The sequence below is a fragment of the Ixodes scapularis genome, unplaced genomic scaffold (genome assembly GCF_016920785.2).
Source record: "Ixodes scapularis isolate PalLabHiFi unplaced genomic scaffold, ASM1692078v2 PGA_scaffold2__306_contigs__length_199485367, whole genome shotgun sequence".
In the NCBI taxonomy this organism is placed as follows: Eukaryota; Metazoa; Arthropoda; class Arachnida; order Ixodida; family Ixodidae; genus Ixodes; species Ixodes scapularis.
The window spans coordinates 11,410,336-11,425,143 of NW_024609857.1; the positions used below are offsets into that span (position 1 = coordinate 11,410,336).

General features: G+C 42.9%; 1 protein-coding gene across 1 annotated transcript; it reads left to right on the forward strand.

Moving 5' to 3' along the window:
• Nucleotides 1-12,447: 12,447 nt before the first annotated feature.
• On the forward strand, nucleotides 12,448-13,488 carry LOC115333135. Its single transcript, XM_040206931.2, has 2 exons — nucleotides 12,448-12,466; nucleotides 12,616-13,488. Exons 1-2 carry the CDS (start codon nucleotides 12,448-12,450, stop codon nucleotides 13,239-13,241), a joined length of 645 nt encoding a protein of 214 aa, XP_040062865.2. The 3' UTR covers nucleotides 13,242-13,488.
• Nucleotides 13,489-14,808: the final 1,320 nt, after the last annotated feature.

Consider the following 14,808-nt stretch of genomic DNA (forward strand, 5'->3'; position numbering starts at 1 on the left):
TTACTTGGCTTTTTCCTGTTTTGATGCATACCTGACATTGTTTGGCAAAGTTTGACCACTTTGCGGCTGCAGAACTTTTCTCAGGGAAAATCAAGCGAAGTTTGCTGTTGCCTCACAGTTGACATATTTTAGGTCATTGCTGGATCATAGACCAATATAAGAATTTCTGGTAGGACCAGGGCACTGTGCTGCAGTATTAAAAAAAAAATGCTCCTACTTTGATTCTATTTATTTGTAGTTACTGGTGAAGTGTACATAAAAGAAGAATACAGCAGATTTCATTTAAAAAGAGAATTATCTCGATCATCTTCAGCATTTGTGGTGGCAACTTATATTTATATTTCTAGCAGCCACATTGGTCAAGCCAACAAAAGTACCGAGTTCAAAGTGTAAACCCTGCATTCTGTCCAGTGGTTGAACTGAGATCAGTTTTTTTCTATTCTGGGGCCTTCATAAAACACTGTTTGATAGGCCATTGAAGTATGCCTAGGAGAGGCCATTTCCAGTAGAAATGGTTGTTAGCTACAGTGGATAACGATTGCCAAATAACTTCCTAACAGATAATCAATTAACCGATAAGCATTTCTTAAAATAATTCCAACTCTATTATTGCTGCTGGACAAAACCAAGCAATATGATAGGGTTGCGTGGGGAAATAGAACTTTCTTGATGGTGTTTTAAAGTGCGTAAAGTGTCTTTTCAAACTAAATACCCACGCCACTATATCGGCATCGCTAGCAAGCATGAAATTAAAAGTCTGCCAAGGGGGGGGGGGGGGGGGGGAGTAGAGTAGAGAACGGTAACTTCAAAAATAATGTATCCCTCCTGAAAAAAAAAAAAAAAAAGTTTTTTTGTTTTATTTTATTTATCATTTTTTATAGGAATACTTATTTATGGGTCAGATTTTTTTTTTTTTTTTTTTTTTGTGGTACATTTTTATATCTGCTGAAGGGGCCTTTTTGAGTGCACTTTCCAGGCTGTGCCACTTTGCTGCCTTGTTTGAACTTGTTGAGTTATATCTTACTATAGGTAAATACTTTGAAGACATATACTCAACATGAACATACGGGTACGAAATATTTCAAAATGTCTAGCTTGACTTCTGACAGCAAAATCATGGTTTATGAAAGCAGCTGGAATGTTTCTTGGCTCTGACGTCACTCCGCTGCGGTGGCGCTGCTGTCTGCATGGCACATGCGCAGACGCTTCACACGAATCTCGTTTCTGCGCATGGAGAGTGGCCACGCCTGGAGAGGGCATTCGGGGATTTGTTGTTCGCAAGCAACGTGTGAGTGTATGCTACTTGCCCGTGCTTGATTTACACGCTTCATATTTGTTTCTGCAATCTGTCAGCCAGAATTTCCAGACAGTTTGTCTTTTTTAGACAAAATATGGTCCAAGTCTTGCGTTGGTGTTGCACCGTGAAATGCTCATTTAAATCTGCTATTCCAATTTTTTCTCTCTTACGTTTCGTATGTATTTAAACTGACGTGATTGTTCTCTCTTGTGTACCTTAGGCATTTGTCTCCTGCTCATCGCTGGCTCCCTAATTGTCTCGGGTTTTAGCTTGGTGATTGTGTTCTCGTCTTCGTTGTTGAGCCATCTTAACTAAATGGACACCTACTACAAAGCTTGTAACAAGTGCAGTGATGTACACGTAATTGACGGAGTTTGTCTCGTGACAAAGAACCGAAACCATATTTCTGAAATGGCAACGATGCGTAACTTGACGTCATTCGTGGTGTCAGTTACTTTGAATATGCGTGCAGCACTGGAACAAATCATTTTCAAACTCTGCAGTTCCACTCAAAGTGTGAATATTTTTATAGTGTTCAACGTATATTTGTAATAAAAATCACCCTCTACAATGACTTTGGCTCTGTTTCTCTGGTCGAGCTCTGAGTCTGTCGCTTGAAAGGTCAAGCATGCTTTTTCCTTTGCTCTGGTTTCTCACAATTCTGAGAGCGGACGCATATTTCTAAAGGTCATTCACGAAATTTGAGACAGCACCGCAGCAGTGCATTAAAAGGCAACTCCACTCAAAAAGTCGACCCTATAGAACTGGCCGATATCACTTAGGGGGATCAAAATACAGTCGTACCCAAATTAACACGTCAAATCGACGCCGCATTCCCGATTACAACCAATATTAAAAATGTTCTACCAGCTGGGTTAGCGGCCCGACAGCAGGTGAGCAAAACTGGCACCGGGTGAGCTAGTGAAGCAACACTGGGCAATGACGTAGGTTTCGTCTTATGCTCGTACGGATGCTGTGCACACTTCGTTTCCCGTGGCATTTTGCGATTCCACTGATGGCAAGAGGTGCTTACTGCGTTATCCTGTGTTCTATTTCTATTTGTGTCCTGGTATTTTATTTAACAGCTACCGCGACCGTGCAGAAGAGAGCAAAGCGGTGCTGCTCGCTCATGCGCGTGTCGTGGAGCCGGACTCTCATTGGGCAATGCCAAGCATGAATTGTAGTGCTGTGGGTTGCATCACCAAATCCGGTGCGCAACCTGGAGCTGCGGTTCCACCAATGCCCAAGAGACTGGAAGAGTCACAAGGTGTAAGTCGGTGCCGTTTGCCGGATAGACTTCGAAAGACAGTTGACTCCGAGCTCCAACGTGAAGCTCTGCTCCCAGCAATTTATGCCAGACAGCTATACGCGGTATCTGCGGCTGCTGACTGCTGCGAGTTTCTCACGAAACACTCGTCTTTGAAGAACGATGCAGTGTTGTCGCTGTTCGCATACTGTCTGCCAACTGCTCCAGCACGAGCGGCCCATTCAGATAAAGGCACCTTAGCTTTAACAGTGGATACCATCTGTCCATCTGTCTCCCATTATTTCTTTTCTCTTGGTCTGCGAGCAAGAAACAAATACAGTCACTCTGTGCCGGCACTGACCGCATCATTTATAGCAGTCGAATTTGCTCTTTGGCCGGCAAGTTTATAAATACTAACATTTACTACATTTGGTGCATATTTATGAAGCGCAGGGGCAAAAAGATTCAGAGGACACCTAGGCAGTTCTTATGAGTTGCGAACGCGAAAGCATGAAAAGTGAACTCAGGATGGATTTAGCTATGTTGCCTTGTTTCAATGGCTACTCTGCCATTGAAACATATTTGTGGAACGAGGCGCGAAGTATCGCCGCTGTGTTTACTGCGGAAACAACTGAGCGCTTTATGTTTTTTTAGAGGGGTTCTTGAGTTTTCTGAAGTAGGGCAAAAAGATTGTTGCCAGCAATAAGGAAAATATTTAATGTAAACGACTTTATTTAAGCGGGTTAAATATTTTGCAAATTTTGGCAATTGTGGATTTTTTAACTTTTTGTGATATAGAGTGGTATGCCACGGAATCTGCTACAGGGTAGTATACATTCGCGTGATCTATTTTTCGCGGTATTTTGCGAATGGTGAAATATGTTTCAAAGCCTAAAAACATAACGTATATAAAAAAAAAAATGCAGAAAGCGGTATTTTGCAAAGCTAACCTATAGGCCTAAGAAGGAGAAATAAATCTTGTGCGAAACATCATTTATGCCTACCTCTAGTTCTTTAAATACTTGACATAGGAAACGGCGTGTAAACAAAAAAACAGCAAGTGTTCCCTCGGCAAGACTATTTTTTGAGTTTAAATAAAATATGCTTGTAATGATTGCAGCCAAAATGTTGCACATGTTTAACAATGAAGATTTATTGCTCCTGCAATTTCCCTTACACGATCCACAGCAACCGCCTCATTACTACGTCCACACGCTTCGTGGCATCCTAGGGATATACTATTTGCTTTTACTACAAGGGGCACTAATTTTCCTCAAGTACCTTGTTATTTCATCGTGTTCAGTAAAAAAAGTCTAGTTATTCCTACTTGCTCGACACACAAGCCCCTTACTATCACTATGCCATCCATCCACGCGATCTTGCGTGTGGCTGCTGAGTTAGCAATAATTTAATTGACAATCTTACCTACATATAAGAATTATATGCGTATGGCGAAAGGATGGATCAGATCGAGCAACGTCGTGGCGTTGTGGAGCAGGTTACCGCCCCTGGTGCCATTGATCCTAAAGCACTAATGACAAGCAATGAATTTTGAGAGAGTGGTAATGATAATTGCGGCGTTATGTTTTTATTGAGAAGGTCTTTCTGAACAATTTTTTTTATTTGAATGTTTGCACCTCTGTTGTGTTGTGTCCCTACCTTGTTTCCTTTTTGTATAACTTTGTACGGACGACTAATGTTCTGCTTCATTGTGTCGTGCGTGTACAAAATCTAGAGGTTGTTTGCAAATTCTATTCAGTTGTAAAAAAAAAAATTGAATAAATCAGAGGACGCAGTACAATGAAATTTATCATACTCAAAATCCTTAAGTGTAGGTATGTGAAAAAAAAATGGAAGAAAAGAAAAACATGTTACTTCGCAGGGGAAAAAAAAACAAAAAACAAACAAACATAAGTTGTGGCTGCTGCTTACAGATTGCACCACACGGAACGGAAACTTGAAAGCTTCTTTAAAGTGAATACCCAATGCAGGTCCAGAAGATCCATGTATGTAGTAGTACCATCTGTGAATAGCAACGTAATAGAAGCAGTTTATTTCTGTTTTTCTCTATGTGCATGAAAATATCATGTTTATCCTTTGCATTTTTTTTTTCTAGAAACCTACATTTAGGAAATTAAAGTGACGAAGTGTGGCAAATGCACCACCTAAAGGCACCTCCGTGAAAAGCTTTAATGCAATTTGTTCATTCCCTTATGTATACAATCATTACGACTCACTAGTTCTTACCTACACCCTGCAGGTGTAAAATATGTTTTACTCCTGTTAAGTATTTATAAGTAGGATATGTAACTATGATGACAATTATATTTACCTAACTCGGGGTAGTCAAGATGCTGCAGAAATACAGGAGGCCTGCAGCCATGTGCTCTTGGCATTGCATGGGTAGGATACTTGGTGGTACTGCAGTTGCAACTTTATTTGTGCCACCAACCTCGTGTGCCACAGTAGGACCCCTACATCCGTACAATATTTTGGTGCAGTGCATGACTATTTGGTGCTGCCTTTGTTTCAGATAACCGTCTTGGCTGGCATCCGCAGTTCCACCACCATGGGCTACAAAGTTGAAAGCATCATAGGGTATGTGATTGCGGCACTGGCCGCTGCAATAATCTGCGTCTTCTGGATTTGCATCTGCGTGAAGGAACCTGCCGATGGCGACAGCACGCAAAAGTGCGGCTGTAACAAACGTTGCTGTACAGGCTCCGCTTGCTGTGACCATGACGCTGCCAGTGACTGCACGTTAGACGGTGAAGGCCGTCGCAAAGTCAAGAATAGTGACGGCGGCAGTTTTCGCGACATGTGGGGTGGCAACACTGGTGATAATGGTGACTATGGTGGAAAGGGTGGCAGCAAAAAGGGGTGGAGGCTGTACTTGATCACTCTTTTCGGTTTCTGCAAATGACTCTAGCTTTAAAAACTTGCGAAAGAATTGCTTGTAAAAGGACAGAACACGGACAGCACATTTCGTGCTGCTCATTCTTTGTTCTTCTATGTGTAACTCTTTTGCAAGTTTTTAGTCCATATCAATACACTCGCCTCAATGCAGGGTACTCTAGCTTTGTTACGCTTTTGCTGTAGGGTATAGAGCAGGGCTCTCACACGCGGCCCGCAACATCCCGCATCTGCTATAGTCTGTTGCAACTCAAGAAGGTAGGGCGAGGAAAAGAAAGGCCGGGAAGGTAGAAGCACACGGGACGCTGGAGAGAAGAGTGGGCAACCTCCTCTCTCCAGCTTTCCGTCTGCTTCCTCCTCCGCCACCTTCCTTTCCCTCGCCCTACCTTCTTTAGTTGCAACAGTTTATAGTCTCCGTTCCAATATCTCGAGCGCTGCCGCAGAATCAAGGGGCTCCAGCCCCCTTCTCCCCTTCCTCCCAGATGTTTTGGACTGTTAAAGAAAACAATACAGGGAAAGAGGGCGTGGTCGAGCTTATTTTAAGCTGAAATTATTTACGCATATGTATAGCTACTGTCGCTCTTCCCTGCATAATAGATCGCATAGATGGTCATTGTCGGAAACTCATCAGAAGGCACTACTCGTCACTTGCTTAGTGGTTCGGAAGTTCAAAGTTATGTCTTTTCGACCTAAATAACTGTGCCATTGGTAAAAAAAGAAAATGAAACATAACAATAAATGCAAGATTAAAAAACTGGAGAGAAAAAGAAACAAGAACTTGTTGGAAGTGTTTTATTCTTGCATATTCAGAGACTCCGAACTTCGAAACAAGGTTCTCCTACCAAAATGTGTACAGGCTAAAAGAAACACGTCCCAGAAACGTGAAGCGAGAAAAAAAATTAAAGATGGCTCTTTTTTAATGATGTGCTGAACTTGAACAATACTAGATATCTTCCCCCATAAGTTAATTTATTCCTCAACGTGAAAAAATAATAAATACATTATTTTGTATTCTGCAGATGGCAATGATGGGTACTGTCTGTAGTGTTCATTTAAATGCGATACCTCAAACAATGTCGACGAAACGAATTACCAAGTTTAGGGCATCATTGCCTATACGTAGATACATGTTTGGACATTTTTTCAAAACTGATCTTGAATAATAATAATCATATCTTAAGACAACACTTACCTAGGCTATACATAGATCATTCTTTAAAAATTTAACATCTCTACCATAAATAGCTTTGGCCATAGCGCGCTTCAAATATGGCACAAATGACAATCGTCAAAAACCCGTCATCCTTCTTTGCTCCTTCGGGAATTTATTTCTTTAAAACTGAGCAGGCCAGAATATTGAAATAGACAGCATTGTCTTTCGCAAGGAATGCAACACCGCATGTAAAAATTTGAGAAAAAGAAATTACGAATGTACCTCACTGCTTGAATCCAAATGAAACCGCGCGCCAATCTTTCGAAGTTCGACAAACTTTTGAGGTTTTGAAAGTTAAAAAATTTTCAAAATCTCTAGATAAATAATGTAGATGGTTGAGCGTGTTGGTTTCTAATTTACGATAAGGAAAAAGGTATATTGAAGACAAAGAGGCTGTCTTGTCTGTTTTTTAGTCGAGATAAAAAATATAAGTGTCGCGAACCGTTCGAATTATGTATAAAAGTAGTTTATAACCAGTCTCGACAGTAGTGGGATGAGGCGCCGACGAACGGCGAGCGTAGAAAGGTCCCGGATGTACATGGCGGCGCTGCAGTCGTATACCGGGTCGAGGATCCTACCGGTTCCGAGCGTTCCGAAGGCTTTTGGCGCGGTCTTGACTGGCGATTTTGCCATTTGACGGTATGGCAGCGTGAAGTGGCTCCCGTTCTGAACTGATATTTAGCCCGTGTTTGCTGTCGTTTGTGGCCAATAGAGTGTTATGCCGAACTAGTCTTTAATCGTGCAGCAAATGCAATGCGAGCCGCCCTCGCCACCCACTTCATACAGCCTATCCAACACGTGCTTTAGTGGCGCCCTCTCGAGCCGTCGACACTGAGTGCGGCAGCCGTGAGCGCTTGATGAGCTCACTACCCCTCCTCCATTTCACGGCCACTCAAGCCAGGACCTACGACGTCATGAAGGAGGTTATTTTTTGCTTGTTTTTGTAATTCTAAATTGCCTATAACTTTTAAAATAAAGTAAAAATTAAGAAAAGAGATGTTTCATTAAGTAACTACGTTCAGTGCGCTCAGGATCGGTGCAACTTAAAGACCAGCCAAAAAGTTGTTGCAGGGCCCCTTTAAAGGGATACTTCAACGAAATTTGAAATATTCCCGTCGTGTTCAAAAATAGGTTGAATATGATCCACAATATCCGTAAATGACAATCGCATGTTTGTATTTTGATCCTGGTGGCTGTATTTTTCGTTATAAACGGCCCACTCTGGCAAGCGCTCGGAGAAGGCCCAGCCTAGAGCACGTGACATCCAACGCAATCGTGACGTAGGTCGTCTCAAGACGAGCAAAGCTACGGCGAGGCTGACGTCGAAAGGATGGCCTAGTCGTTCCAGCCACCGAAGCGGCTGCTTTTGTACGAATTTTGAGTGATGGGTTAATCTTCTATAATCTTCTAGGGGGACAATAGCGACTTCTTCGACACACAAAAGGGATTCTCGGGAAGAGGGGAGTTCCTCCTTCCCCCCTTCTCTCGTCGTGGCCGAAGACGAGACAACCTCCGTAACTAGCTGTCAAGGTTCCTAGACGAGCATTACAAACGAGGCGTTAGCGACATCCACCAGGTGCTCTTTGCTAATCGTTTAATTTGTTTTAAAATTCCTTTTCGAGACTTTTTTAACAAGATATTGGTATGTTCCATGTGATACTGCTCTTTTGAACACATATAGACCAAAAAATGAGCGCCGAAATTTCGTTGTAGTATCCCTTTAAGTAACTTCCTTTTTAGCACACTTTTTCAGTCTTTGCCAACTCTGTGTTTTTTTTTGGACTTACATAAATATGTTACTCGACTTAAAGGGATAATGAACCAAATTTCGAGCTCACAAATGAAGGCTGGACGGATAGGCAAGATGCTGCAAAACCCAAAACCATCACTCATACAGCGATATCTCTAACGGATCGCCATATTTTTGGAAAAGAGGTACGCTATTGAACACTGCCGACGAGGCCACCATTCTCATTCCATCTCCTCCTCGCTACGTCCCTGTGAGCTGGTGAACCAAAGCGAGAAAAAGAGAAGTGAGGCCACTTCCCCTCATTCTCAAATGTTCCAGGAGGACAGTGACGTCATTAGCCTCGCTTAATTGCACCCTTCTTTTCTAAAAGTATGGCAATCGGTTCGAGATATTGATGTACGAGTGATGTTTTGGAGTTTGCAGCGTCCCGCTCAATGCTTCTGCAGCCCTATTTTCCGAAATCGAAATTTCAGTTCGGTATCCCTTTAACTGCTCATTCAATGTTATATGGGCAGAAACATGTTTTGTGAAACATACTCTACAGAAGCATACTCTAAGGTTCCGACAGAACGCTTGCCCCCAATGGATCGCCCATCCCGTTTTTCTGACTGAATATCTGTAACATAAAAATTAATAAACATCGCCCACCCCCGATTTTCTTTGTATGTTGCGCAACGTCCGACCGGTATCGCATCAACCGCACAATTTGCTGTACCGGCACGTCTGACAAGCGAGTTCATAGGGGATTCCCACGTTTTTGTCCGTGATCTGCACGCACAATATCGGCTCCCGTAACACGATACTTGTTCCTGCATGTATGTTGCACCATAAAATGCAAATCTGCTGCATCTGCAATCTGCGGTATCCATTCCCACGACATAGTTTGTAGCGGATTCCCGCGTTTTTGGCCGCGATCTGCATGGGCTACCTCAATTCCACGCAAGTTGTTCTCGCGTGTATATTGCATTGTGAATTCTGATTCTGCTGCGTTCGCATTCTGCGGTATTTGTTCCCGTAACATACAAATTTGTAGCGAGTTCCCGCGTTTTTGCCCACGATCTGCACGCGCGATATTGGTTTTCGTGACTTGCAAGTTTGTAGCGGAGTTCCTTGTGTTTATTACACCATAAAACTTGAATCTGCTGCGTCTGCGATTTTCGGTATTCATTCCCTTGAGTTGCGAGTTCCGAAACATCGCTCACCCTGATTTCTTTGCTTGAGTTGCTTGAGTTCTCGGCGGGTTTTTGCGGGTCCTTCGCACCATGAAACGCGAATCTGCTGCATCCGCTACCTGTCGTATCCTTTGCCGTGACACAGGGGTTCGTAGCGAATTCTCGCGTGTTTTTCGCATTATGAAACGCGAATATGCGGTGTCCGCGATCTGCGGTGTCAGTTCCTGCGTCACGTGGCTTGTAGCCGATGTTGGGGTGTTTATCGTTAATTTTTGATAATGTTTTTCTGGGGCATCCCCATGTTTTTCACCATCTATCTCTTCATTTTGGAAGGGCGTTCTTTCGGAACTTTTTAATAGTTATACATAAAAGTCCTACAGATTAGGTTGACTTCATGGCTCTTAGAATGCAAAATATTGTCTGTTTAATATTGTCTCTTAGAATGCAAATTCAACCACACTATGGTTGAATTTGCATGTTATGCTCAACACGGCTTGAGCTACAGGCCTCAAAGGGTTCTGTAGCCTGAATACATAACTTTGACATACAGTCTCGAACCCCACTGAGACTTCTACTCACACAAATAATGATTAGCATAAACTCGTAAAGAAGGAAACTAAAGTCATAACCCATATCAAGTTCAAACCAGCCACAGTAAACCAGCAGCAAGTGCTTAAAGTGGCACAAACCTAATACTGGCACAAGGTCAACTTGAGTGAAACAAAAGTGCAAATTCACTAAGAATTTAGTTGAACAATATGAAACATATAATAATGGTCACACAGTACAGAAAACATCAATTATGTCATTACCCACCCGAAAGTAAACCAGGTATTGCAATTTTCAGGGCGTGACTCTTGTTTTGAGGCTTTTGAAGATTACTGAGCTGTTGTCGATAAATTGGTAGAATGTCATAGAGACGTCGCAGAACATGTGGAAATACAAGTGGTAATTTTTTATGATTTTCATCATACGCATGTTCACAATCAGAACATGCGTATGATGAAAATCATACACATGTTCTGATTGTCTTGGAAGAAAAACCGTCTTGTCGCAATCACGGTGTTTACGCTGGTGTTCATAGAAAGTGACACTTTTTGGCTTGGTTTTCTCTCTTTTTTGTCCTCTTTTTTTCTTAGTATCTTTCTCTTGACACACTCTCACACAAGGCTAACACTCTTTGCACTGCCCTAAGCTGTTGTTTTCATTGGGGTTGCTGCTTTGTTGACACTCCCTGTTGTGGGTTGCTTGTACTGGAATGTTGTGGAGGCTGGGTACAGGCAGCGACACGGATGTACTGTGCGCTTTGAGCCAAGCTTCTTAATCGGTGTAAGACACGGGGACCAACTGTTCGCTATGGACTGTGATGCCTGATGACAGCTATAGAGGTGGAGGTGGTGGCACTTGCAGTGCTAATGATGCCTGAGAAGATGAGCTCTCCCTCAAGGGTACTTGCACCGCCCTGCTTCATTTTGAAATGCCTTGCTTGCTACTTGCTGCATGTGCTTGCTGCAACCATGACTTGTCTGTAATATTACCTCTTTCAAAATGTGCAAGGGGCATTTACAACGTTCTGCACGCTGCACATGCGCAGCCAGACGGATGATGCATTATTTCTGATTGTTGCTCCTGTTAGGAGCCAGACTCCAGTCTAGAATGGTGTGTGTACAATTGCTGCTGGATTACAGGTTCGTGTTGCGAGAAAATGGACCTTGATGTGGTAGAAGATTAGGACGGTCAGACCCCATGCAGTGACTTGCATTCGCTTGGAAACTTTGTGTCCGAGAGGACCTTTTTAAGAGAAGGATACGACTAAATGTTTCCGCAAGTCGTTTTGCGCCAAAAGATTTGCCAAGGAAGGCCCGATACGCCGCGTCTTCATTTTGCATGACGTGAGGCTCCATGTTGTCCGTCTAGTAAGTGAGATACATACTTGAAAAGTATGGATGGGAAGTGCTTCTCCACCCCTTATGCACACTCGATGTGAGCCTAGAAGACTTTGACTTGTTTTCAAAAGTCAAGGAGTCGCAAATCACCGTAACATACCGGCAAGCGCCCACTCAAAATTTAGAGATAATCGCGAAAAAATGGGGGATGGGCGCTGGTCCGGTCATCAACTTTACATATCAATGTACTGTGGATATTTTCTCAGATCTTGCAAATTTGTGAATGGGTGCTTAGTGTGGAATGGGCAGATGCGCAATATTCTGCGGCAGTTGTTTTTTATACGGTTGGTCATGTTAGGTATGTAGACCAAGGCAACCTCAATTGAATTGTGCACTTGCGTTGTTACGAACATCTCACGAGCTGCCTGAAATTTCCTTTTGTTGCAGTGGAGCTGGTTTCTCCAAGTGATTAAAATCCTTATTTTCGTTTTAATTTTTGTTTCTGATGCTGAACCCACACCTAGTAATTTAGCTTTTCTTTTTCATTGCAGACTGGATTATGCTAGTGAGCATAATCAGTCTGGCTTACTCTTTCTGGTATAAGTAGACTGTTTATTAAAAACATGAAGGAGGGTTTTTGAAAACCTTAACTTTGTTTATAAAGATGTTATGCACTTTCACAGGCACTTAGAAACGAATTTACTGCACCTAAAACCTGCAGTGATATATATAGCCATGCAATTGTTTCTTTCATATCTGCACTGTTTCTTTTTATATATTCCCAGTCTCTTTTATTTTTCCTGTTATGTAATATAAACTGACATCTCCGCATTTATTTACATTTTGCCTGGGCAAATTATATTTATGGGAGGAATTTCACTCTTGTATTTGGAATGATTTGGAGTTTTGTTTTTGGGAACATGAAATAAATAGGGATCCCTTAACTTAGAAAGGTTCATATGCTGCTAAAATGCAACAGACCCAGAACTGTTGGCCTGCAAATTGTATAATTTTCTTCTTTGCGGTACTGCATTTGCATCCCCACACACAGCAGCAGCTCTAATTTTCTGCTATGAGAGACACCTACACTTGTATGTATAACAAATTTTTATGCTCTTTTTTTTTTTTTTTTTTTCAGGTAATGGTTTGGGCTGCATTCACAGTTCTGGCATCATGAATGGCTTCGAAATTGTAAGCATCTTCGTCTACGTGCTGGGTGGAGTGGTGGCTGCAATATTAGTCGTCATATACCTTCGCATCTGCAAAAACAAATTTTGCGCAAACAGCAGCATGAAGAAGCGTGGCTACAAGAAGCGTAGCTACAAGAAGCGTAGCTACAAGAAGCGTGGCTACAAGAAGCGTGGCTACAAGAAGCGTGGCTACCAGAAGCGTGGCTACCAGAAGCGTACCACTGCGGTTTTGGTGTGCTCTCACCTTTGCCGTTCTGGCCGGACGACGGACATTGAAAGCGGTTACGGTGGCAGCCAATATGGTGGCAGCTTTTACAACACTGTTGGCAATGGTGGAGGAGATTGTAACAGCGGTGGAGGTAGTGGCAGTGGGGGAGGGGGTTGTGACAGTGGGGGAGGTGGCTGTGGCCAGAGTGTCGAACCAGAAGTTTCATCTGCTTTGTACGATTACGACATCTCGACTTTCCGTGTGGGGCCGCTTCAGTTCTCTGTAGAATGTTATAGACCTCTTTCACGGCAAACGCTACCAGGAGGTGTTCCAGGCATTGACATCCCAGGAACTTCCGGTTCATAAAAAGTATGAACAAACCCCACTCTAACACCACTGCTTAAAATGTCAATGAAACATTTAACCTCCAATTTTCCAGGTGAACGCCAAAAGAACGAAGAAGCGCGAGATATGTTAAATATATTTGAATATTCGTGTGAAACAACTTGCTTCCTCCAGGACGTTAAGTTGACCAGCCGAGGGCCCTCGTTAAATCTCCAACTTTGATGTGCATGTAGCATTTATGCTTTCTAGCACTGGTGACATGAGCATGCTCGACAGACTTGCAAAGACGGAGCGACCGGAAGTCACCTGGGAGGCAGGAGGCAGTTCATGTTTGTAAACATTGTAAACAGCAAAAAGGTTTATATGGTTTGAACCGCTAAAGTGGGCACACTGGTTTCAACACTAGGCACTATTTCCGTCATAAAACGAGTAATTGTATGGACCCGTTTCGCAGGGGCCCTGCCATATTGAATTGTCACTTCCAGCATGGGCGAAAACATTGTTTTGCCGTTGCCACGCCACTGACATTTAGGATATAAGCATAACTGTGGCACATTCTCGTTTTGCCTCCCCTCTATTTTTTTTTAAACTATTTACAGGTGGAAATGCTTTATTATCTTTTCGTCACCCATACCGGATACGCCTAGTATTGGGTGACTGGGGACGATTGTACACGAAAAAGGTCTATTTGTAATTGATACAATCCACTTTTATTTTCAGGCACCAAAAATAAGAAATCGCATTATTTAGTTTCGACACAACAGTAAAAGAAAAAATGCGTTAACACACAAAACATTGTGTGTTAATGTTAATGTTGTTAAACACACAAGATATGCATTAACACACAAAACAACATACATACTCTACACCTCTTTTAGAGGGCAGCTCTTAGGCGCCCGTTTCCGGCTTAAGCGACGTCGGCGTAACCGTGAAATCACGTGACCCCCCTCGAGGTCATGTGATCCCTCCCCTCCAGGGTCACGTGACACCCCCCCCCCCGAAAACACGTGACCCCTCCCCCAAAGGGGGAGGAGGGAGGAGGAGGGGAGGAGTAGTAGTAGGGAGGATGAGGTGGTGAGGACGAGGGAGGAGGGATATACCCTCCCCTCAGTACCCTTCCCTCTTCCTCCCCCTCAAGAGCTGCGTTCCAATTCGGTGTTACAGGGTGTTGTAAACGTCTTTCCCTTTTTTTACACCCGTGATTGGCACAACTTTGCGTCGCAGTATTAAAAGTTATCGTAGTTGTAGTCTTGAAGTAAGGTATTAATTACAATGCACAATATCATGGAATGGGCACCTGATTGCTATACATATTGTAAAATATGTTTACGAAATACGTTTTACAGTTTATACGATGACGACGCGACAGCTAAAAACAATAATATTTTCAAAATTCGGCAGACACTTAAGACTACTTACTTGTGGGAATGCGAAAGTATGACGCACACACTAGGCATAGCTTTAGTCAGCCGGAACCGTGGAGGCGCCAAGGAAGCATGCTCGTCTCGCACTCCGGAGGTCCGGGTTCGATTCCCACCCAGACTGAAATCTAAGAAATTTTCCTTTCAAATTTATTAGTTTACTTAGT